We start from the raw sequence: 26,742 nt of genomic DNA on the forward strand, positions 1-26,742 counted from the left end.
GCTGCTAGAAGATGTGGTCCAACTGCTCCCTCCACACCCAGCCACACCTAGATCCTCCCAGGAAGATAAGCACCTAGGAGAGGCAGTGTGGAGTAGGGCTCGGTGAACACACAGCCGGGCGCGCGACTGCCAGGCCCGGCCCGGCCCACCGCTTACTAGCCGTCTGCCACTGAGCAAGTTGCTTCATCTCTCCAAGGCTTAGTTTCCTCATCTGTAAACAGAGCTGTGCCCATCTCCAGCATTCTCCCGAGTATGCAGTGAGGTAATGCATATAATAAATGGCACAGAGTCAGGTACTGAAGAATAAATGTTGGCTATTGTTACTGAAAGGTCTCTGCTTCCTTCCTCAGTGAACACCATACCAGCTGAGTGTACCTGAGCACAAGGACAGCCACGCCATTGTTTCCCCAACAAAAACTTCCTAGAATCGATTATGAATTTGTATTTTTCATAGGGAGTTCGCGAATTATGATGTAACCGATTGTCACAGCAAACCGGGAAGAGAGGGGAGGGCCGGTGTTCTTCACTATGCAGGTGTATAAAGCAGCCCCCCCCCCCTCATATATACCCATTCAAATCCTATTACAAAAACTGTTTTCCTGTGTCTTGACTTGTTTGTGAGCTTCTTGAGGACAGGAAAAGAAACTGTACCCCAGTGCCTAGCAAAGAGCTACAGACAGAGGCCCTCCGTCAGGCAGAATATTCAACAGGGGTTGAGTAACACCATTCATTATTCTAATGATCAGGGCTCCTACTCCAATAGGAGTTTTGTTTGTTTGTGGGTTTTTAAGGCAGGGAACCTTAGAAGATGAGTTACAGTGTGAATTCCCACTGCGGGAGGGGGAACAATGACAGAAGATCCCAAATCAACTGCTGCATCACAGAATGACCTGGGCCTCGCTTTACTCTCCCAAAAGAGCACTGAGCAGAAGAGCAGCTCCTGATCAAACAAAGAGGGAGCCAGGACCCAGGACACAATTTATGTGTGCAGACAATTATGAGCTCGTAGGAAAACGAGGTAAGAAAGGTCATTTCAGAATCCCTGGATGACAATGGCAGAGATGAACATCTGGGTCCGCCCTCCCATCTGACCCCCAGCACGCCAGGGGCAAACCCTCACAGAGACAGCCAGCGCCAGATCTGGCCCAGCAGATCTCGCTCTAGTGCACCTCCCTCAACTCCAACCCTCTCCCTTCCCCAAAAGCCATCTGAATTTACTACCCTGATAAACAGTGCATGTGGTTCTGTGGCCAAGAACTCCTAGTCAAGTCCAGCTACAGTCAAGCCCACTGCGGAGTGAGTATGACTTTAAAAAATTGCTTCCTTGTGGTTTCAAGTGAAAAAATAACCTCCTGTCTCAAAATTGAAATCATATATATTTGCAGAGGAAAACCAAAGATTTTTTTAAAGGGGGGGGTGGGGGTGGGTGGGTGTTGGGGGTGGAGATTGTAAGGCACTGAGGGGTGGTAAGTAGTAGTTCTTGGGCCAAAATTAGTTTTCTCCATGACTGTTTCTTCAGTTTAAAAGACCAAGCTTGCACATTTAGCTGGTATCTAAACTTCTGAGGCTGTGCCTTTATTTGCTCAGAGTATTATTAACTTCCTGGCTTCCAGAAAAGCATTACTCATGAGGCATCACTCTGAGTAAAAAGGCATATTCACATTAGAGAAATCGCATTCATTTTATTTACAGCCACACAATATAAAGCTCTGAATGGCTACCACACCTAGAAGAACGGACTGCAGTTTCACGGGGTACACTTTTACCTCTTTTGCTATGTCCTAGTGTCACTCTTAAACTTTTCTCCTGGTCCAACTACTCTTGCCCACCCACTCAAAGGAAAAAGAAAAGTAACAAAAATGAAGAGACAACCTGATGCCTAATTAATTTCCAAGGACCGGTTCCTCTCTCTGCAAGTACCGTAATGCCGTGGGCTCCCCTCTCCTCTCCTTCCCACCAAAGTTAAGTCAATTCCCCAGTGCCCTGTAGGGTACAGGGACTACATGAGGGAGGTCCCTAGGGTCCTATCAAGATTTCATTTTATCAAAAAAGGAGACAGACTCAGATAAGCTCTTCCTGAAGTTATAGTTTAGCCACATCATAGAGCCAAAATCATTATCATGAGTGATTCATTCTTTCATTCAGCACATTATTTACCATGTGGCTGGTGAGGCCACCTCTTCTCAGGGAATAAGAGTCAACAGGGAAGAAGAGCCGCTAACTCACTTTAAAACTACTCTATACGTGTTACTACTGCCTTCACTACTTTACTCATTCATTCATACACTCCTTTATTTATGAGACATTTATTTATGTGCCAAGCACTAGGAAGGAATGCAGGGGTGAACTAACACATACAGACATCATCTTCGTCCTCTATACACAGTAACAGGTGCTTTTATATATAATTAGGGTGACCTAGCGCCCAGCTTGCCTGGTACTCTAAGAGAGATTCTCTCTCTCCTAGAATCTGGGAGATTCCCTGGATGTGGGACAACCAGTGCTAAACTGGGGAAGTCTCTGTCAAACCAGGATGAGTTGGTCACCCTATTTATACAATATACGAATTTAAGCTTCCCAACCACCCCCAAGGGCTATTTATTCTTCCCAGTTTTTACAGATGAAGAAAATGGGGCTCAGTGAGGTCAAATGGTGGAGCCAGGATTTGAATGCTGGCTTATATGAATCCACAGCCCATGAACTTTCAACCACCGTTGAGTTTCTAAAATGAGAGATAAAATGTCCTAATTCTGAACACAGCCCTTCTCACGACCGCCTGCTTCTCCCCTGGTCACTGCCACCCACTCTCCACCACAAACTCTGTGCAGCTGGGATTTCATCTGCTTGGCAGTTGTTCGCAGATAATACATAATCTCCCTCTACCACTGCAAGACTGAATTTTTTTTATAGCAAGTTGTTTAAACCTCTGTAGGAATAAATGTCTTCCTCAATAGAAATCAGGGCACCGTTTTCAAGCACCAGAAACACACTTTGCACTAGACTTGTATTCACCTCTCAACTACTATACAATCAAGCTAGCAATCTACAGAAACTCACTGGCATTTAACAGTACAAACAGACTAGGCAGATTTTCAAAGGCTCTATCCACTTTAAACCAGACCTTCAAAGTTTCTCTTTTAAAAACAAACCTAATTCAAAATGCCAAGGCCACATTCCAAGGGATAACCACCATTTGCTTGTCAGTGTGGCCAAAATAATGTCTATGGTTTGTATAAGGATTTCAGGCCACACACACACACACACACACACACACACACCTGCAACTAGTCGTGCTTAAACCCACAGCTCTCACTCCAAAATTCCAACACAACTGCACTCTCAGTGGGGGGGTAAAATTCACCCAAATAATGACACAGCCTATGTAATTTCCTTGCCACCAGAGAAGACCAGAGCCTCCAGACGTTTTACGTTTTGCTCACATTCTTCATGAATGAAGCGTGCCTCAGTGATCCTCAAATTAACTTTCCACTTGCATCATTTAAGCATTAAAAAAAGACTTTAAGGCCAGATCGTTCACAAGGCCTTTGTGAGACCAAATATAGGCCAGCCTGTGTCTCCATGCTACTGTGTGTGATTACTGGATTTGCTACTCAAAGGTCCTGTGCCTCTTGAAAACAAGGCTGGGGGAGAGAGAGAGAAAGGCTAAGAGAGGCCTTTCAAAAGCAAACACAGTAGAGGCATTCTACAGAGGGCAGCTAATGTGAGTCTGGCTACAGGAGTCTCTTCTGACGACGTGCTGGACGCTCTGGCTGCAGCACTAAGTGCTCCGCACGCTTTTTATGAACTTGGGAGAGGCACCACCACTGTGTCCTCAACCAACATCAAAAGTCACCAGGCTCAAGGGACTGCTGCCAACCCTGTGTACTTTCTAAAGGGCAACATAAAAGGGGGTGTTTTCGGCTGGGTGCATTTTCAGGCAAACTCAACGCTCTTCTACACATGCTGAAGGAAGCCACACCCAGAACAGGTTTCAGGGGCAGGGGCGGGGTTGAGGCATTCAACTCAAGTTCAAAAGACTTGCCGCTGCAGGGTACTGCTTTGCCTTTTAACCAGGACCTGTAATAATAAAGGCTGTTGTTGACTACTGTGGGCCCACCGTGTGCCGGAACAATTTCCATGGAGAATCTCGCTTACTCTTCCAACAATCTTATTACACAGAAGTTGTATTACTCCCATCCCACAGAAGAGACAGCAGGTTCAGGTTGGTAAATAAATTGCCCGGATTTGGAAAGCAATTTGGCAAGAGGCACAGAAAATAACCACATATGAAATGTTTGTCATATAATGTTAAGTAAAAAAATAAAAAGATGCCAAGACAAAACTGTATCTATATAATGACTAAAACACTGTTAAACTGTATATAAACAAGAACTATCAGAAAGTTAAGATTTGTTGGGACTGCGGGATTTTACATGAATTATTCTTTCATTTTTATTTCTTCTGGAGATGACCTGATACGGCTGTGAAATAATAAATATAAAAAATGTTGGAGTAATACAAAGAACAGCTAGAAATTTAATTTTTGTCTATTAATAACCTTCAACCTTGCCTTTGAAAGAACACCATCTGAATACTACTGCTTTCATTACCCACACCCCTTCCCCTGTCAGAAAGGTTCTGGAGTGATGCCAGTCAGAACAGAAGTCACTTATCTCCCCACCCCTTTTCTTTCTTCTAAGGGGCAAAAAATTCTGGCCAACAAGTTTCAGCAGGTGCTTTTTCTCCCCTACCTAATCAATAACCAGTAATTTTAAAGCTTCACCTGCAGACTCACAGGAAATGAGCGCTTATCAAGTAACAGATATTTAATGTATTTCAAATCCAGCTTTAACACCAAAACCTGAAGGCACTTGCTGGGTAAGTTTGATATATATGAAACCGGACTAAAGTCTCACCAACTGCAAGAACACCAACATTCATTTAATTAGGATCATTTTAGTAAGATGGAGTGTGGGGAGGAGGGGGTATTTTTGCTTTAAAAAATAGTTTAGAAGTATATCAAAGGTTTAAGTCATGAAGCAAGTATGGACTTAATAAGCCTCTACTTCCCAGGATACCATGTTGAAATTCTGGAAGAACTTAGAGAAAGTAGCCCAGAGTATTTTTGTAATTCTCCATTAAAACCAAATGGATAAATGAAAAGAAACTGTTTTTTTAACTTCACAAATTTCTAGAACTGCAGGATTAGCAAGTAAGAGAATCCTAGCCAAACTCTACAAAGATTTATAAAGCTAGGAATTAACCAAACATGCTTTAAAGCCCTGTAATCTCCTAGAGTAATGCTAAACTTTCTTTAATTAACTATTATTCATTTGGATACTATATTATTTTTACAGTTAAAATGATCCAGTTTACTTAAGAAACACACACACACACACACACACACACACACACACACACACTCCTCCTTCCTTTAAAGCAGACTATATATGAAACACAAACGTTAAACCTCAGAAAGGTCATAGCCTCTTTAGGACTATTTCCTTCTCGGCTCAAGGGGTCGGGGAGCAGGCAGAGATTATTTCCAAGGCAGCACTTCTTAGACTTGTCTGTGCATACAAACCACTTGGGGATCTTGCTAAAAGGAAATTATGACTTAGTGGGTTTGGGGCGAGCCTGAGAGTCTGCATTTCTAACAAACTCCCAGGTCATCTACAGAACACACTGAGTAATAAGGTTCTAAGTACCTTGCAGTTCAAAATTCAAGGAGGTTATGCTGTTTCTGTTTTTCATCACAACAAATGCAACAGCCTCCTAAGTGGTCTCCTGCCTCTTCTCTTGACCACCACCCACCTTCCAAAACAATCATTATACTCAGGAATCAGACTGGCCTTTCCTTAAGGAGAAAAAAATCAGAACAAGTCACTCCCATATTTAAAATCCTTCAGTAGCCTCCCACCGCCTTCCCAACTCCTTAACTTGATTTACAGGACCGTGCACCCTCTGGCCTTTGTTTACTATCCCTTCTAGTACCCCTCCTACCAACCCTTCCTCACTCTGGACTCTAAGCTCCGCCACCCTGGCCCTGCTTGAATTCCCCTACCTGGGTCCCCACATGGAACAAGTTTATTTCTCCACTTGCTTCTACTCATCAGTCAGCTCGGCAGCATAGCTGAGCCACACTTACTCATACACTTCCTAGCCAGAGGACAGCTGCTTACTGAAAAGCAGGCGATCAATAAATATGTGTTAATAAACAAAGAGAACAAAAAAGCATGCCCTATACTGCTTAAAACACTTTTATCATTTTATTTCTTAGGAGTCTTCTTGCTTTAAAATAGCCTAGATTAGTAACCAACTACTGAGCTTTTAAATGGCAAGTCCTTTGCACCCATGATATACAAACAACTGCCAGATTTTTAAGTAAGCCAATCAAGCAAAGAATACTGAAGTTAGAAAAAGGCTTTACAATGCCCCCATCATTTATTTCCCCCTGTCATTAGTTTTTCATGGCTGGGGCTTCTAAGAGTTGATAGAAACTTGTCAGGCAAAAGGGAGAAAAGGCACTAAGATCTAAAAATGGCTGGGATCTACCTGGCGTATTTTTGATAATGTGCACAAGTATGATTCCAGTAGGAACAGATGAATGGCTGTGAAGCTCTGGTTCACTTGGAAACTTGACGCTCTGACAGATTATTGGCCCCATTTGGCAGTCATGAGTTGGCTGAGGCCTGCAGATGTTAAATGGCTCCTCTAGTTTAGCAGGGTAGAGCTCATTCCTGACTAGCTAAATACCTTTTCCACTACTACACAATTTTGTTCTAAAACATACTTTTCCCTAACTCTTCATTCTTCAATAAGAAATTAGATACAATATTTGCTCCTATCTGGGAGCAATTCATGCAATCTGTTCTTCCCAAATCCTCCCACCCCCCAAATTGCAAAGAGGGTACAAATGATCCAATAAGGGAGCGTTTCTCAAACTTGAGTGTACATCACAGTCACCAGGCATGCTAGTTAAAAACTTATGACTAGGCCTCACCCGGAGAGTTTCTGATTCAGTAGGTCAGAAGCAGCGCCTGGTAATTTATATTTCTAGCAAGTTCCCAGGTCATGATGCTGCTACTGGTCTAGGAACCTCATTTTGAGAACCACTGAAACAAAGTATTCCATAATACTACTTCATTTACTCCTTAATAAATACTTAGTGACTTCTATGGGTAAGACAGGCTGTATCAGACTTTTGTCTTTACGCTCCCAGACTTTGTGAAATGTAAGGAAAGCAGAGAGGCAGATACTCAAACTGTAACCAAAGGCAGGATGTGAAAATCACAGGAGAATGACCAAGTGCTTAAACTTTAAATCTTAAAGGAAAAGAATCCAAGCAGAGATTCTGATCACCTCTCCCCTGAATTAAGTGGCATCTGAACTGAACCTCAAAAAAAAAAAAAAAAAAGATCCTGACACAAGAAATAATTCCTAGGGGGAAGAAACCAGGAGAGCAGGAAAATGCAGGGTAGGTTTAGGGAATCATGAGTACCGTGGAGTAAGGAATAGCAGGAGCTGGAGGTGGGAAGGTCAGCTGGAGTCAAATCCCAAGTTTTTGCAGGGAGATCTCTTATCAGAGCCTGCATTTAGGGAGGCTGGGGCAGCTGCATGGGGGTGGGGGGGGGGGCATTAGGAAACCACGGAAAGACACTAACACAGAGGAGGCAGCAGTGGGGCTGTGAACAGACCCCTTTCTAGGCCCAAGGCATGAGAAGAGGTGAAAATTGGGAACACAATCATCCAGAAAGCTTCCTCAGTAGCCAGGACGTTTAGAGTCCCATTCTTTCACTACTGTAAGTGGTATCCTTTCCTCAAACGGAGTAACTATCTCCCCCTCCTCTTCTTCCTAACCGGTCTCCAAAAGTCCTTTTTACAGTCATCCCAGTCAAACATTGGACTTAAGCTAAAAGAATCAGTGTTCCCTTGACTGTCGGTGTTCCTAGACCACCAAAAACTGAGGGCACCACATGTCCAGAAATCTGAGCAGTTCTGTGCTCGTTAATTTTCCATGCCGCCAGAATGTATTCATGATATCTGGGTAATGGGTATCGTGGCTCATACCTAACCTACACTTTGTGGTCCTATAGGAGAAGATCAAATTTGGAGTCAGAAAACCTGGATTCTGGAGAGGTAGCCTCATACTGGTTGATCTTAATCCAATGATCTATTTCTTTATAAAAAGGAAGAGAATACCCCACAGGATTATTATTAGTACTAAGGAAACGCCCACTTATTTAGAACTTACTGAGTACTGGCTCCCATGCTGGGTACTCTGAATAATCTCATGGAGTTAATTAAGCAAGATGGTACATATTATAGTTAAGTGCTATAAATATTAATAATAATTAATAGTAGTACATCACTCAAAAAAGATTCTAATTCACAAATCTGCTTGGAAGTTCTAAATTTTGAGCTGAAACTGTGGTAAACTGGTGAAAAGAGTTTTTTTTTTAATTGGTGACTTATCCCACAAAGTTATCTGGGCTTAGAAAAATCTATAGTATCATAGTACAGCATTGGCAGGTATCCAGACCAGAGCCCAGAAAGTGTTCTTATAAATCTTGGCCACCCCCAAAAAAACAGGGTTACCATTTGTCACCAACTCTTTTCACTGCCACAATGGGAAATATTTGAAGGCTATTACTTTGTATCTAAGAACTTAAAGTTTTCTTCATGACAAGCAGGTGTAAACCCAGCAATCTTCTCTCTCTGTGGTTTACGAAATTACACAAGACAAACATCTAGGTACCATAACAAACTGGAAAGTTCTTTTTAAACACTTAGGAATGCATTTTCCCCGTGATCTGCGGGTATAAAACTAGCAAAATTCTTTCCCTAACAGTTTAGAAATCAAAACCAAAAAAATGAAGAAATTCAAGGAGGCAACCCTGAGAGAGCACGTAATAAACTTGAGTGTAACGCGTTCCCACAGCCTGCAACTCTTTAGTCTCCCTCTATGTCCCAATGAAGACAGGTGACTCCATGATTCCTTCTGGACAGCTGGAAAAATTCACTGAGCCAGAATAGCTAAGAGAAAGCGCCTTCTCCAGAAACACCAGGTGCTGGATGTCAGGGTCAGGCTGCAAAGAAGGCAGAGAAAGTTCATGTTGGTGCATTTAAACTAGATTCTGTCGTCATTACAACTCCACTGCCAGAACTGATAGAATCAGTGCTCTGAGGGGGCAGGTAGGAAGAAGAGAGAAGCAGGTTGGGGCTGGCATTTCACAAGGTCACCTTCTCTCTCTTTTTTGCAGAAATAAAATAATATTAATATCTAGAAGTCTGGGAGGAGAAAGTTCGAGAACAACAATGTTCAGCCTGAGCTCAACAGCGCCTGGGACCTGGAACAAGCTATTTGACTCTACCTTTTCATCTTTAAAACCTTGGGGGGGGGGGGGGGGGGGGGAGGGGCAATATAGGGGCAAGGGATTAAGAGGTACAAACTACTATATATAAAGTAAGCTACAAGGATGTATTGTAAAACACAGGAAATAAGCCAATATTTTATACTAGTTATAAATGGAGTATAACCTTTGAAACTGTGAATCACTATATTGTACACATGTAACATATATTGTACGTCAATTATACTTCAATTAAAAAAAAAATCTCCTAAGTGTGCTATGAACACAAGATGAGATACAGACAAAGCTCCCACTAAACACGTCTGGTGCATGGTGAGCACTCCGTGAAATCTTTTTCCCACTACCCAACGGAGGAGACAAGGAGAAGCTTTCTTGAATAATGGAATGTAAGCATAGTCTTAAAAAAATTGTAGGAAGGATTTCTATTGGTAAAATGGAAGGGCAGAGCCTTTGAGGCAGAAGGTAGACAATGAAGGAAAAACCCAGGGCTGGGTTTCATGAGGAACTGCAGGCCTGCCCACCTGGAAGATTTATTTGGTTGGAATGTAAGAGCTGGAATAGGAATTTCGTGTCTGGGGCCATTTGGGGGAGGGTCCTGAATGCCAGGCTAAGGAGCCTGGAATTTAATTTACGCAAGAGGCAGGGACAACAGCCTCTGAGTAGAGGAGGAGCAGTAGTATCGTCTGATAAGGAGTGGAGCTGGCTGGTGTGAAACTGGAGAAAAGGTATCATCGTGAACTTCTCTGCTACTACAAACACATTTTTTAAAAACATGTGAGGTTGAGTTTTGTTGTGTTTCAGCAGTCCTCTCTTATTTAAAAAAGAAAAGCAAAACAACAAATCTAACTGCATAAGATACACGAACAGATTCTCAGGAAGGTGGTAACTTAATCTTGCAGGTGAAATTCGAAAGAGATCTCGAGTGCGCAGTGGATATGCCTGTCAGGTGTGTGCCTGTCAGGTGTGTGCTGGGCATCGGTGGTTAATGTTTGAAGCCATCAGAGGTGGAAGGTCCTATCTCTTATGCCAGGAGCATCAGTGTGAAAGACATTACTCTGCATCTCGGCCCCTTAAGCCCCTCAGTGAGGTTTTGTTTCTAATCACACTTATTTACTTACTGATAAATCTCTATAAACTATTTTATCTAAAAGACCAGACTCATTTTAACACTGTATTTCCCTTAGCTAGAACATTAAAACTCCGCCCCCTCCTGAGATTTTTAGGATCCAGTGTGAAAATATTTGAAACCAAGAAAACTGCAGAAATATCTCCTACAAAATCACAGTACTCTCAGACTCTAAGGTACAGACGCTAAATGAATAAGTTCATATAAGAGGCACTAAAAAAAAAAAATCGATACAGATTCAGAGGTGCCGTTTGCCAGTATTGGGTTATAAGTACTAGGAAGGATTAAAAAGAGGAAAAAGGCAGCTTAGTAGGCATGTACAAAATTAAATCAGCAGACAGAATCTATAAGTTATCAAAGATGTGATGATTGGAAGAACTACAAATACTAAACAATAAGTAACAAATACCAGACGGGGATTGGGGGTAGGTGGGGATGGGAAAAGGTTTTATCAAAAATTTTCCTCAAGTTGCTTAAAATGCAATCAATTCCATGTGTAACTAAGGATGATGCCAACTGTTTGTAATTCTCCTGGGATCCACCATACTTGAGAGTTAATTCACCCTGTCTCAGTTCCTCAACACGGGTGGTTTTCTGTTATAGAAGAAATACCAACACTAAACTTGTGCAACTTCTAAACCGCAATATTTAGAAATAAGAAAGTTATCTGCAACTAAATTAGGGGACAAAGGTCATTTAAAAAAATCACCACACAAAATGTGGAGCTCACCCCTTTTGAAGGAATTTCCTTGGGAAACACGAGGTAAAATATCAAAGGCACACGGTGATTTTTTTTAATTTAAATTTTACTTTTCCAGAGAGGACAGTTTAAGACATTTCCTGTGTGTAAGCTCCACCCTCCTCAGTGAGCAGTTTTACAACCGTCCTCAAACCTTTCAGAGTGACAGCCTTTTGTTATGGGTGGGCCTGTGGGCACACTGGTCCCCACACCTTCTTGTATTTTCTCCTTGGTTTTCATTTCTTCTGAGACTACAGGAGGGGGTTGACTGGACCTCAGTAAGAGGTTTTCAGATCGAGGATCCTCCTTGGCGCTTTCTCCTTGGCAGAATGATACAATGAAGTGAGGAGCCTGGGTCATTTGAAGAAGAAGTGCATTCTGAATTCTCAGAACCTCAAACCTCAAACTGTGGGCCTTTGACCACACACCCAGAAGATAATGGACACACCCCACTCCTCTATTTACCATCTTCAAGTCCCCACCCCGCCACCAGCTCTGGCCCCCCCTAAGTTTTCCAAAAAAGCAATTTCTACCTTCGAAGAGCTCAAGAGGGATGAAGCAAAGACACACAACCATTCCCTAGAGGGAATGCAGCTTCCTCTTAGCTAACTGCCCAAGGAATGCAGCACAGCCTAGCAAATGTTTAAAATCATGTCCTGTTCTGCCTCTTGTTTTCCAGAAAAGTGTCATTACTGTCAACTATTTCACAAGACAAATAAACCTGTGAATGAAATATAGCCTCCCCCTCTCCCCAGTGAAAACATTCTAAGACTGAGCTGCTTCCTTCCTTCCTCCTCCTCCTCCTCCCAGGATCCACATTTGAGGCACCAAGAAGAGTTAAAATAAGAAACATACACCGTCTGCAAAGGCTACTTTTTCACAGCACTAGAATCATTCCCAGCCTATTACCGATTCCAGAGGCTTCCTAACGGAAGGAGTTCTGTTTTCAGTTACAAATCGTTTTTCATGTATAAGCTCCGAGACACCACCGGCCAGGCCTGCTGGCTGGGCAGGGACAGCCAAGGGGGCTGCAGGGGCCACTTCGGCCGCAGGCAGCAGACCCATCACCCCACACAATGCTCTCCATAAAAATATTAGATTCATTCAACTGTTTGAGATTAATACAGACTCCAAGAAACCTGTAATTGATCCAACTAATCTAACCCAATAGCACTGGAATGACAATAACTGGTTTTCATTATAAATTACATAGCTCACTAAATTGATGGCAAGGCTCTATCCCAACACAATACATCAAAAGAGTTAAAATGAAGCTTCGGAATCAAAACTGTAATTTACCCAAGTCTTAGGAACAAAAAGACCACTCCCTCCTTCCCTTTGCTATTGTCCTACAGGGTGTCCAGCAGTGCACTTTACACCTTTAGGCTTCCCAGAGGTAAAAGGCTGGGGGCCGGGAGACGGAGGCGACCCGGAATCAAATACTTGCATACTAATAGGTCTATTATCATTGATCTACTAAAATGCAAAGACAGCTAAAAAGAAAGAAAATGTGTGGGCAGTGGGCAGCAGATACCTGACAACCAAGAGAGCCCAAGGGAAACTGGAGAGAAAGACTCCAAATGGTGGCTTTTCTGGAGTAAAGAGTGAGAAAGTGTCTCCTTTAAGTAGTGAATGGGGTGCTCGCAGCCAACCAGAGGCTTTGGGGCCAGGCGCGCGGCCGCCGGTCTTCATTAGGGTCACGTACCATATGGCACAAATAAACCCTCAGAACCCCTGGAGGCAGCACGGCCCCCGGGCAGGCCCGGCCTTTGAGACGGGAGTTTACCTTGTAGCTGCTTGAATCTCCCTTCCAGCTGGTTGTAGTTGTAAGGCACCTGCCCCGTGTAAGCCGGCGACAGCGGCCCGGAGATGCTTGACGTCCTCTGCAATTCCATTATGCCTAGCGTAACGCCCCGGCGGGCTGCACGGTGGAAATCCCGCTCCGGCCCCTTCCTACCCCCATCCAACACACAGCAGCTTCCGCAACGCTTGGCTCCCGGCCCCGGCTAAAAGGGCTGGACCTTAGGCAAGCCCCATCCCGGTGTGAAAGTCCAGCAGGCAGATCTGATAGGAAGTTGGCCGCAGGAGAGTCCACCTTAGGCCACTCACGCATCTAATTCCTTGTGGCTTTCCTTCCTTTTGTGGCCCTTGGCTCTAGGCTTGAAATAAATTACCGAAGAGGGGCGGGAGGACGGAGGGAGGGAGGCGCAAGTCCTTCTTAAAATTTTTTAAAAATACGGCCAACCCTAAACACGCCTCGGTCGCCGAGCCCGGGAGCTCTCGGGCACAGCGCACACACCTCCTCCCGGCTGCCCTTGGCGGCCGCCGGTTTGTAATTTAATCAGGAGCCACTCGCCGTGCGCTGGGTGGTGATGTCACCTGATTAGCATAACTGCATTGTAGAGGAAACGCAGGCTGTACCACGAGGGGCGCGGGGGAGGCCGGCCGGCCGCGGCCCCCACCCAACGGCCGCCGCGGAGCCGCCGACCCCCGGGTCGGGCCCAGGACGCGCCTGCAGCGGTGGTACCTTCCCAAAGCAAAGCTGCTGGAATTACAATCTTTTGTTGAGAGCCTCACGTAACGGAAAAGTCTCCGATTACTATCTCATGAAAAGGAGGCGGCCCGGTAGGGTAAGGCGCCCCGCAGGTCCCCGGCCGGGGCGGCTCCTACACTATTTAGCTTCAGGAGCTCACGCAGCCATGCGGGCCGCGCACCTGGGCGCTCAGCGTCCTCACCGCGCGGGCGCCGACCACGCGGAGGCGGCCCGGCCGTGCCAGCGGGTCAAAGTAAAAGTCCCTCTGGGCGTTGGGCAAGGCCACAGCGAGGGGGGCGGGGGGGGGAGCGTGTAAGTTCAGGCTCACGGAAGGATCTTCTCAGCAGACCCGCCGCTGCCAGTACGAGACGTTAAGCGTAGGTTCTCCGGGATAACACCGGCCCTATAACAGTAACTCAATGCAAGCTTTATGGGAGCACCGACTTGCAAGGCATTGTGGGAGAAAGGTACACAGGTAAACACCTCCAGGATCCCTGACCTGGATGATTTTAGGAACCAATGAGGAGATAAAAGAAATCACCCTGAAATCTACTGTGATTTGTAAAACAAAGCCTTTAAACTTCTGAGTTCTTCAAAAATTTAAAACTCTCCTTGCTAACTTCTCCCACCAGTCTCAACCAAAACCAAAATCCTCTACATAGGCAGTATCAGTGATCAAAATGTGTTCTTGGGAAATAACTGACCCTAGTTACCCACCCACCCACCAATCCCCTTTCTCAGTAACTACAGGCAGACAACAAATTACAAATTTAGCGTTTCAAGCGTGTAGCCTTGCAGCCATACTCACTGAAGAAGGTAATTTCATTCCTAAGGGATTCCAATCTGCCCTGAAGAGATGGGCCTCCACCACAGGTTTACTTTAGTCCCCAGGGCACTTGTAATTCAAGCAACTGCATCCTGTTCAGGGCTAAAGTTAAAACAAACCCAGAGTCTAGCTAACTGCTCAACTCAGAACAACCCCACTCCTTCCATCCACACTGCTGGGTTTTTAATGCATCCAGTGTCAACCTTGAGCTTTCTAAAGCCAGGCCCAGGATTCGAAGATATTTCTCCACATCCAAGATGTAGTGCATTTTCTAAAGCCCCTCTACTGCAATTCAAAACACTGACAGCAAGGTGGCAAAATGCAGGGTCTTGGAAGAAGCACTTGACTAGGATTCCCAAGACCTGAGTTTCTAGTCCTGGCCAAGCCTCTTAATCACTTATGACCTTAGAAGAAACCCTGGATTCTTTCTAAACCTCTGCTGTCAGAAAGGGATAATTAATGCCTACCTACAAGATTACTGAGGGGATGATGTGAAAATGCCCTAAAAATGGTCATACTATTCAAAATTAGAAGTATGTTTTGCAAAATGCACCTCTTCTTGATTTTTCCCCCACGTATCACATCAAGGCTACAAAGAGGAGAATGGAGAATTTTCTCATTTGAGATCTTTTTAACAGGCCCCTCTTCACTATTAAATATACTGGTGATATGGTAAGTCTCTAAGTGTCTAGCTATGGGCACACAAAATGAGACTGCAAAGTGCTTGACAATTTACAACACATTTTTAATCTTTAAGCCACTTAGTGAACAGAGTATGAGTCACCACTCTAAGTCTCCCTTTTAGTTCCCTCTGGTACAGGGAAGTAGGTAAAGTAAGCTTTCTAATTCGCCAGGTTACATGCGATGTGATGGAGGGAGAGGCTGGGGCTCGTGTAGCCACACTGGATCCTCAAGAGCAGACTTAGAACAAGCCAGGTGAAGTGGACACATGTAAATATTAGAAAGAAAGGTTTTGAGGCTAGGAAAGGGTTTAATAGCCCCACAGGGGCAGGGGGTAAGATGTGGGAATGCTGTGGTGTGATGGGACCAGGGAAGAAGAGGACCCAACCCTAATGGCTCACGTGACCACCTCCACCTCAGCAGCGGGAGGAGGTAAAGGAAGGCCAGAGCACTCATTCTTTATTCCACGCAGTATTTCCTGGATGCCAACTATACGCAGGGCACACTGCCTGGTGTTTTGGAGGAGTCAAAGATAACTGGGAGAGATGGTAGCCAAAGGAGATGGGACAGATACGCCAATAGTCCAAAACCAGAACAGAGTGAGGAGTAGGTAGGGGAGCTGCAAGAGTTCAGTGGACAAGGAGGTCACATCTGCATACGAAGGCAGGAAGAACAACTCCAGGAGGGACTGGCATTTGACCAGATCTTGAAGCACAGGTAGACTATCAACAGGCTGGGATGAGGGGGAAGCTCTTCTCCTAGTTGGGGGAAAGCAGCCCAAGTAAAGGCACCAACTGGACTGTCGGGGGAACAGCACCAGCGGGTGCTACCATTTGACTGAAACATAAGGAACTAGGGTCAGGCAGGAGGAAAGCCAAGGGAGGCAGGCTTGGAGCCACTGGAGATTTTTGAGCCAGAGGAGGACGGGTTCTGGGTTGGGCTCTAGGGACGATTAATCTGGCAGTGGTAGATTAGAATGGGTTGAAAGGAGAGAGACATTAAAGGCAGCAAGGTGGTCACTGCAGTTGTCCAGGTCAAAGGGCTAGTCAGGGTACAGCAACAGGAGCAGAAAGGAATGGGATGATGCAAGAGTTAATCCATAGGACTTTGGTAACCAATTCAAGTCCTATGGGACTTCAAAGTCTTTGGGAGGTTCAAAGGCTAGGGGTGAACTTCAGACTCTGGGGTTTTTAGAGCTGGCTGTGGGGTACAGGGGGGGAATGAACATTTTCTTCCAGACAGGCTGCAACTCCACAGGGTGACATGTCTAGAAGCAGTCAGGGACGTGGAAACAGAGCTCAAGGCTGAAGATACAACCCGTGCACAGACTGAGAGTTGAGACTGCAGTGGGCTGAAGTCCAGGAAGGGATGTAAGAGGCAAGCGGCCGAGCAGAGAGCCCTGGGGAAGGCCAGCATCTGGGAGGAAGGAGAAACAACAGTGGAGATACCAAGGGATTCATAGAATGAAAGTTCTAGAGAGGGGAGAGATATTCATTCAAGCAGGAAAGGTGGTAGACGGATGGCAGCACGTGCTGCAGAAAGAACAGGGAACAGAGAACAGGTGATCCAGTGTGTGAATTAGGAGGTCACAGGGATAATACAAGCTGAAGTGAGGTCACAGGGAGTTGGAGAACGAGAAAACAGAAGATGGAGGACAAGAAGGTAGAGGTGGTGAAGGCAAGATGAGGGAAGGGAGCTACAGGACCAGGGAAGGGTTCTGGGGCGGGCCGAGCTGGCATGTCCTCCGCGCACAGGCTTCAGCCCCAAGGTGGCACGGGCAGGAAAAGGCTGGTGGGCAATGGCTCACCGGTGTGGGTGGCACAGGCAGCCTCAGCCAAGAGGAGGCCCACTAACCTTCAGAGGCAGGCGGGCAAGGACGGAGACGTTCTGAGGAGGAAAGTAGGAATTTAAAGGAGCTTGCCCAGCTCTAACTCAATAAAGCAAGAGGCTAGGGGTCCGAGTCACAGTTTTATTTCTAGTGATCTGAGAAAAAGAATCCTGAAGACACCTATGACAGAAACACACAGCGTGTGAATGGGAACATTAATGCGGGGGGCGGGGTTCAGAATGCTCAACAGTCAAGCTTCCCCCAGAAACAGACCCTGACATCTCGGCCTCTCCCCTCAATCTTATCTAATCTGAAAAATTACTGTCCCTCCCCAACGCCAAGGATATCAACACATGTGGCCAACCCTGCTAAGTGGTTGTGCCTGCCTTCAAGCTGCATCAAGATTCCAAGGCATGAGAATTCCCTGGCAATCCAGTGGTTAGGACTTGGTGCTCTCACTGACAAGGGCGCGGGTTCAATCCCTGGTCAGGGAACTAAGATTCCACAAGCCGCACGACACAGCCAAAAAAAAAAAAGAAAAAGATTCCAAGGCGTAATGAAAGATGGCCACGATTGACTGGTCAAGTCAGCTATGGGACTGAAGCAACTGAAGCCCAAGTAACATGTATCTGCTATCCTTGTGATGCCAGAAAGGCAAAGCCAAGTCACTATGGTTATCTGTAGACGGCACAAATCAGAAGTGCTGTGGTGTGGTGGAAAGACTCAAGACCACAGTCAGATTCTCAGGCTCACCCCAACTCCTGAGGGCCACCAAGGAGCTAAGTAATCGCACAGGTGCCTTACCTCCCTGGGCCTTGCAATCCTCGCCCACAAATCCAAAAGGTTGGAATCTATGGTCATAAAAACTCCTTCTGGTTCTAAACGTATGAGTGATTTGAGTGCAATCTCCACATAAACTGAACAGCCATAATAACAACAACATCACATTATTACAGCACCCTGTAGCTTTCATATACATTTTCTCAAGTGAGGTAGGTACTGTGTCCATTTTGCAGACAAGGCAACCGAGGTTCAGAGAGATACAGTGTCTTGCCCCAGGCTGCACAGCTGCTGAGGCAGAGCCACACCTGGACGGCAGAACTGCCGGTCTAGCAATGTTTCTCCTGTGTACTCAGAGTATAATATCAGCTTACAAATGGTGTCTACGCTTTTCAGAAAACCCTAAGACTCAATAAATGGTTCAAGGTAAACCTAAAACCCAAGCAAGCCTCCACACGAACCTAGACAACACTTAGTTTGGGTCAGGATCAGGCACATTCTCTGCTGGTTCACAAAGAAGTTGCTCCTTACTTGGAGGGTTCCCTTGTTGTGAATGGGTTTTGTCTGGTCTTGTTTTATTCCTTTTCTCATACTTGGTGGACCTATAACTAAGATTCTGTATGATTTAGCATGTAGCACGTGAAGGGGAACACTAAGGGAGTGAGATTAAACCTCTGTTTGTTCCAAGAGGCTTTATGTAGTCTGGGAGGTCAAAAGAAAAAAAAAAAAATATTGCTTTTCCTGCATTACAGCAAGCTTGAGAGGGTAAACCGTGGGGTGTTCATTTCCTGAACATCTAAACATCATCAAGATTGAAATGTCTGGGAGAGGATGGCCAAAATGCTAAGATGTGATGGGATTTGTACACATTCAAGGACTTGAAAAGCCAACCCAAAGAGCTGGGAAAGAAGTGGTAGGAACAGGGAGTGAAACAACAAGGTTTCACATACAAACTATCTTGCCAAATTCTCTGCCGCTTTCTACTGCTGTTTCCACATCTGCCTTTCGTGTGCATCGCGGTCAAATCCCTTGACAGCTGGACGACCACAGCCAATTTCTCCTGAGCCTTTCTTTATAGGAAACCAAAATACTACTACTAAAATAATCCTCTTCCACGCATGTGGCCAAATAGACAAGCGGGCTCCAAACCATACTGCTACGTTTATGCTCCCTGCAGCTGAAACTTATCTTTCTGTCTCGTCTCCCCAATTTTCCTTCTGTCTTACCTCTCTGGCCCACCCATTCCCTCCTCCAGGAGCCTCCTGCCCACCTCCCCCAGTCTTGAACCTTAACTGTGACCATTCTCCTTCTACTTCTACTATATAATGCCTGGAGAGCCGCCCACCCGATAACTACCTAGTTACTGCTGGCCTTACTCCCCAAAGCCTGCCTCAGGATGCACCTTCTCTTAGAACCCATCCCTTTTTCAATGGAAACGGCCCCACTTACCAGAAAACTCAACCAACCAACCAAGCACACAACCATGAAATCCAGCCAAAACCAGAAAACAAAAAAATTATCTGAAACCTCCTTTTCCCACCCCAAAGAACAATTTTCACCAAGTCCCACTGGCAGGCACATCTGTGACACTGGCATTTCTGTGCCTGCCAAGCCCTCCAGAATGTCTCCGTTCTCAGGGCCTACAGCCTGGGCGGCTGGAAGCAGTCGGCAGCACTTCCCCTCCCCTCGCAACCCACAGGACTCATAGATCAGGGCTGAGACCACCCCCATATTTACCCCTAGAGCACTGCCCACTGAGTGTTTGGGTCAGGGTTTGGAAATGCAAAGCTAGAGGAGGAAAGGTGGTTAAAAACAGACTTGGAATCTAGGAAGCTGGCTCTGCCACTTTCTAACTTTGTGATTCTGAGCCTGAAAAACTGGCCCAATAATGCAACCAACCTCAAAGAGTTTTTCTATAATTGAGTTAAATGTTTAGAAAGATTTTAGCACCATCACAGCAGCTATGATTACTAGTCTTTAAACTTCTCATAGAGGAAATCTCAAAAACTAATTCTGCCCCACCTCTTCACCAAGGCGGCTACCAGCTGGAGGATGTGATAGGTTCCACGCGGAATCACTGTCCTCAGGCTGGGAACCCCTTTGGATTTTGGGACAAGGACAGTTCGGAATAGCAGGACCAGTCCTCCACCTGGGAAGTACTCACAAACCCCATTCCCTCTCTTTAACTCACCCCATTATGCACTGGGAAAGGCATATTCAAAATCGTATTTTATAGTCATAAAAGTAGCAATATCGCAGAGATAGTAAGAACACAATACTCACTATGAAACAAGTTATAAAAGGCCTATGTTTTTACCAAGGCCAATGTTTGTTTGAGGTGGGGCTATCAGATTTGATACTTCGGGACTCAGAGTAAGTAGAACAAAGGTTAAAGGGAAGGCTAAAGGTATTTCCATCCACAACAATTGCTATCTCTGTGCCTTGGAGGATATGGATGGATGGACAAATGGATCTCTCTCCCTTTTTATACACACACACACACACACACACACACACACACACTCACCCCTCCCACAAAATCATATAGTTTTATGGCTGAAATACCAGGGCAAATCTAATTTTTATTCATATCCTTTTCCTGTTTCTTGTTCCACTGGTCACAGCAGAACTGAATACAAAGCACTGACATCTCTGCTGAGAAGGAGAAAAAATGGCAAGTTACACTCAGTAACCAGCACCCAAGGCCCCGGGGCAAGGAAGGAATGCAGTTTATTGAATCTTCTACCCCAGCCAAACCTTATCCTGGATTCTTATCTCATCTGTTATCTGCACATGCAAAGCTTCACCAGCAAAAGAAATGCTCCAGTCCAGAGGCCCCACCTTTGGCAAACAGGTGTTGCTATGCCTGTGAATATGTAACACCAGCCAGAGCCAAGACTGGGCTCCTCCACGCAGGTAGAATGGTTCACAGGAAAGAACATCTGAGGAATGCAGTTGGGGCCAGGTCTGCTCTTGCCCAGGATTTTTGATTCTGCTCCCCACCTCCAACTTGGAGGGAAAAGGCTGACACACACAGGTATTCAGAGCCATCGGGCCAGCGTTTTACAAAGGGGCAGATGGAACAGTGACAAGACGCTGTTTCCTGGTAGCAACAGCTACCGGCTCTTGGGAAAGAAATGGGAAAAGAGAAAATACAAATCTATTCTTTGTGAAAATAGGCCTTTGGACCCTGCCCACAGGTATCCACACCCAGGTTATCTTTTCCAGGAGCTTAACACAGACTGGCTGTAATGAGATAGGGTGAAAAGAGCAGGTTGAACAGGCACCTGGAGAGGAAAGGAAGAAAAGGAAGGGAGTGAGGGGATACAAACCTCATCATCAAGACACAGGCCCCGCCGCTCCTGGTTTGCACAGAGCAAAAGCCAACCCATCCAACAAGCTCTCAGCCCTACCGTGTTCTCAGCTCAGGCCATCTGAGGGACCCACAGCGTCATTGAGAAGTGATTTCTTCTCTGCAGGCACCTTCGGCCCAGAGGAGGAAACAGGACACACAAACGCACACAGGCATGTACACACAAATGCAAAGATGTGGTAATGCATGACGAGTGAGGTTGGTGAGAGTTGGTGTGAGTACCACTCTGAATGGATCAACGACAGCATTCTTCTCCTTGGCTGAGAAAAGAACAGAGCAGAGTGGGGTTCCTTCCACCCGAATGCTCTCTGTTGCCATACCATCCTATCTGCAATTTTAATGTGGCTTCTCACCAAATCCCTGACAACATGTGCCATGCTAACACGAGTGTGTAGGTTACTGCACTTATTAATTGGGAGTGGGGGACGTGATTTCTCACTCTGAAAAACAGGCCCCGATTACCCAGCTGCAGGGCCACGGAACAGAGCATGCAGCCCTGGCATGTTAAAGCGTGAAATATTTTAAGGGTGCCGTCATTTCTTCATCCTCTGCACCTGAGCCTCTGCTGGTCCCTCAATGACATAGCACAGTCTCCTTCCCACAGGGCTTGGCCAGGCAGCCACTCGTTGGGTACAGGCCCTGAATAATTCATGGTCAGCCCAGTCACTCAGGAGCGCCAAGGCCCGCCAGCTGCCATTAACTGGGAGGCAGGCTCCAGGCTTACAGTAGAAGAATGAAATACTATCAACAGCCTCAGAGACCTTCTTTACAGAACCTGACAATCCTTCCCCGTTTTCTTTTTCTCCCCATTTGAAACCAGGTACTTTCCCACCAGATCAAAGTGTAACTGACTTTTACTCTAAGGAGGACAGGTCCCAAGTACAGATGGGGAGGGGAGAAAGTGACGTCCTCAAATGAGCGCTTGATGAGGATGTCATTCCCCCACTCAGCATGCTGAGATGACACAGGTGAAGGGCCAGACACTGTGCCTGACGCCAGACAGATGCTCAATAAATGTCAGTCCTCGTCCCCTCCTCCTTCCTGTCTCTCTGCCCCAGCCTGTCTCGGGCTTTCTCATCTCCACGCCTCTGCTCCTGTCCTGGCGCTCCCCTCTCCTCTCCCTCTCCGTCTAAAGTCCACCCATCCTTCAAGCCCAACTCAAAACTTCCCTCCTCAAGGAAGGCTTCCCAGATTATCCCAGCTGGAATGATTGCTCCTTTTCAGAAACCCTATACCCATACTGTCAGCCCTGCATCGTCTGGCACCTTTTGTGTGCTGCCTTAGAGTATTGCTTATCTCTTCTTGGGCACCAGTCTTATCTACCTAATTAAAATAATGGAGAATGCACCCGTTACAGACTCAAGAGAAGTGAAAAGTGGACTCCAGTCTCAACTTCTGACACTGACTGGCCTTGCTGATCCAGAGCCCGGCCCTTGGCTTCTCACAATGCTCTCCCTAAAAATGAAGAGATATAAAATAGAAAATCTCCAGGGTTCTCTGGATATAATGCTCTTGGAAATACATCATGATCTGTTTTAGGACAGATCCAAGTCCTACATAACCTTCACTCCACACCTAGCCCAGTATCCTCTAAGAAACAACTGTTCAAAAGCGACTTAGGCATTTCAGAAGCCTGCACACAGAACAGAAGCCTGAACAGAGCAAGGGCTCTGTGAGACACTTGACACCGTATGGTAAACCGCAGGGCCTGTTCCACCTTATTAACACACCCCCCATCCATACCTTAATCCTCCACAAGGAGATGAGAGCTAGAACTCTGAACAGGTGTCAAGAAGGTCCTTTTCAAAATTCACCCACCTGAGCCAACCATCTCATTTACAGAGAAGGAAAATGAAGCACAGAGCAGCATGCCCACAGACAGAGTAAGTTACTGCACACCAGCAATCAGAAAGCAGGCCTTCTGAATTCCTGCTGCCTCTTTCATTTCCCGGGAAAACGTGACGGTATCGGGGGCTGAGGACAAAGGCAGTGGCATGCATTTCTTGAGCCTTTCAGTCAGTGAAGCGGGCCCAGGGCTTGAAATCAGAGAAAGGGCATCCTCATCCCCTCTCCTGCCTCCCTTCCAGGATCCAACACCAAGTTGGAGCCGACAGGCTTGTACTAAGTGGCAGATGACCCACATCTTTCCGTGTGTTCTCTGACATCCAACTTGTACCAGCTGAGAGACAAGGAGGCCCCAGACTGTGGTACTGGCCCCTTTGATCTCACCCTCCCAGGCCAGCAGAGACCCAAACACACAGTCAGCCCCAAACAAACTGAATCCCAAGGTCTGTTGTTCAAAGACCCCCTTTCTCTTGGTTTTCTTCACTGGATTTTTCTCTATTATTCTTTTTTTTGGCTGCATTGGGTCTTCGTTGCTGTGCACGGGCTTTCTCTAGATGCAGCAAGCGGGAGCCACTCTTCGTTGCGGTGCACGGGCTTCTCATTGCAGTGGCTTCACTTGTTGCAGAGCACGGGCTCTAGGTGTGTGGGCTTCAGTAGTTGCAGCATGCGGGCTCAGTAGTTGCAGCACACAGGTTCAATAGTTGTGGCTCACGGGCTCTAGAGCGCAGGCTCAGTAGTTATGGCACACGGGCTTAGTTGCTCCACGGCATGTGGGATCTTCCCCAGACTAGGGATCGAACCTGTGTCTCCTGCATTGGCAGACGGATTCTTAACCACTGTGCCACCAGAGAAGTCCTCTGTTATTCTTATGATGTTCAGAGGGAATAGTTTACTCAGGAGGCATTTTTTAAAACACATCTGATGAATGAATCTATTCATTATAACTAGCACTTTAAAGACAGGTAAAGAATGAAGTGAGAGAAGAGAGAGACTAAGCTCTTTTCTAAAACTTGCCATGCTCACCTCTAACCACCTCTCCACTCACCTTTTTATTACCATTTCTATCACCCTTTTAAATTACCATCCACCAGGAAAACCACGAATTGTGACCATGATGGTATCTTTTTTCCACTACATCTTATCTTAATAACAATAAAAGTTTCAGTAAAGGATGGGGAGAAATTGGAACACTTGTGCACCGTTGGTGGGAATGTAAAATGGTGAAGCTGCTGTGAAAAACAGTATGATGGTTTCTCAAAGAATTAAAAACAGAATTACATATGATCCAGCAAACCCAATTCTGGGCTTATCCAAAAGAACTGAAAGCAGAATCTCAAAGAGATATTTGCACACGCATGTTCACTGCAGCATTATTCACAAGAGCCAAGAGGTGGAAGTAATCCAAATGTCTACAAATGAATGAATGGATGGATAAAGAAAATGTGGTACATACATACAATGGGATACTATTCAGCCTTAAAAAAGGAAATCCTTTTTTACATGCTTCAAGATGGATGAACCTTGAGGACATTCTGCTAAGTCATTATGAGGACATTATGAAATAAGCCAGTCATAAAATGACGGGTACTGTATGATTCCACTTACGTGGGGTATCTATTAGTGAAACTCAAGGAAACAGAAAGTAGAATGGAGGTTGCCAGGAGCTGGGGGACGGGGAATTGGGGAGTTGTTGTTTAATGGGTTTTGAGTTTCAGTTTTGCAAGGTGAAAAAGTTCTAGAGATTTGCTACATAACAATGTCGATATAGTTAACACTATTGAACTGTACACTTAAAAATGGTTAACATGGTAAATTTTATGTTATGTGTTTTTTACCACAATTAAAAATAAAGTTAAATGAAATTAAAAAGCTTTGGTACTGACTCTGTGGGAATCCACTACTGGGTATGGGAAGAAAAGCTGATCTAAGGCCATGTTACGCGTCTATGACTCCAAACTCAAACAAAACGTTCTCAAATGCTATCAACCAACACACTGATCCCTCCAAGTCCTCTCTTCAACTCTTAAGAAAAAAAAAAAACTGTATTGGAATCCTGCCAACTCTCATTTTTTACAACAAAAGTCCCAATAAAGTACTTATTGACTCCAAATTGCCTCCAAGCCTCATGTCTGTGTACACAGTGCTGTAGAGTAACCTCCATGTACTGCAGTTACGCCTAGGGTCAGGCCTTCTGATCTCTGCAAGTCCACCCTTCATGAAATTGTTCAAAAACTATTTTTTCAGTCAGCCTCTTTGAGACTGAATCCCCAAAACATAAATTTGCAGTAGTAGTTTTTGGTAGTTTAGGAAGAGTCAGTAGCAACACATCATAGTTAAGCAGGCATGCACACATCTACACAATTTGGGTGTGGGTGTTGTGTGTGCATCCACGAGCAGGCCCACATGTGCGCAGGATCACCTTGGCCGATATTAACACAGAAGTTTTCTGTACTCCTAAGGTTCTGTGATACTCCATCAACTCTCATGAAATATTCAGACTTGCTGATATCCTCTTAATGTGGGCACATACATAGTTTTCTGTTAAGAATAATTTTAGTGTAACAAGGGCTCATGAAGCAACAGAGCACAGTTCTTACTGATCAAAGTGTCCTTCTATCCTGCCTATGTAAGATTATGGAAAGGCGAATGGCAAAAATCATGACACAGGAGACGGGCCTGCAGTTTGAAGTGATTATAATCATAAGTCTTGTTAACACTCTACAAGAGCCTGCATTTCTGACTCATCAAACATAAAAAGTTTACAAAAAATTAACAGGAGACTAGGACTTGAGTCAGAGTCACATGGCATTTATCATTTATCATGTCCCGGAGAAGGACAAAGTTTGCTATCATCCCTATACACAGTTTGCATCTCACAGAAACCACTGGGAAAAGAGGCCAAAAACTCACCTTGGCAACCACAGGAAGGCAGCCTGCTAACTCCTCAGGAGCCCACACACGCTCCTGGAGGCCTACGGGACCTTGGAATACCTAACCAGCCTGTCCCTCGGAGGCCTACGGGACCTTGGAATACCTAACCAGCCTGTCCCTCGTTTTTCAAATGAAAGTGAAGCTGAGAGAGGCTGCACGATTTCTCTAAAGTCTCAACCAGCCAAGCCCAGCTGCACCTCCATCTCCTGGCTGCAGAAACAATACTGACAACAGCCTCCCAGCTGAAGCCCTTTTGTCAATGCCGTAAAAAGCTTTGGGACCTAAAAAAAGTTTTCCCCAGAATATAATGCCCATCTTTAATGCCTGGCTTTCCTGTAACAGTAGAAGAGCAATGGAATAGTAGGCACGTTAAATAAAGTGCCCAGGTATCCCAGGATACCTTCACTCATTTAATTTCATCCTTCCTTAAATATAAACATACCCCTTTTCTAAAAATGTTTTTCAAGTTGTTTCTACAACCTACGAACAGTCATATCTAGGATATATTTTATACCTCCATACCTTATAAGGTAATTCATACCACCATATCTTTTTAGTATACTATTTAACACAGATAAATGTTTGAACTTTTTTAAAAATAAGTCACTTAGGCCTCCCTTTTTAAACTGGTCACATTTCTCTTGCGCGTGACAATCAGAAGAAAGAACTCTGTAAAATATCTGATTCTTGATTCAGCTTTCCTGTT

General features: G+C 45.3%; 1 protein-coding gene across 4 annotated transcripts in view; it reads right to left on the reverse strand.

Moving 5' to 3' along the window:
- Window positions 1–26,742, reverse strand: part of SPTBN1 (spectrin beta, non-erythrocytic 1) — a 195,785-nt gene that overhangs the window by 97,768 nt on the left and 71,275 nt on the right. The window contains exon 1 of one of the 4 annotated variants that reach the window (XM_059943350.1): window positions 13,026–13,554. The exons of the other annotated variants lie outside the window; for them this stretch is intronic. Coding sequence (XP_059799333.1) covers window positions 13,026–13,134 — 109 coding nt within the window. The 5' untranslated portion in view covers window positions 13,135–13,554. Of the gene's footprint in view, window positions 1–13,025; window positions 13,555–26,742 lie in introns of those variants that run through there. 4 annotated transcript variants of the gene reach the window in all.

Source organism: Balaenoptera ricei, chromosome 13 (assembly GCF_028023285.1).
Source record: "Balaenoptera ricei isolate mBalRic1 chromosome 13, mBalRic1.hap2, whole genome shotgun sequence".
NCBI classification, from domain to species: Eukaryota; Metazoa; Chordata; class Mammalia; order Artiodactyla; family Balaenopteridae; genus Balaenoptera; species Balaenoptera ricei.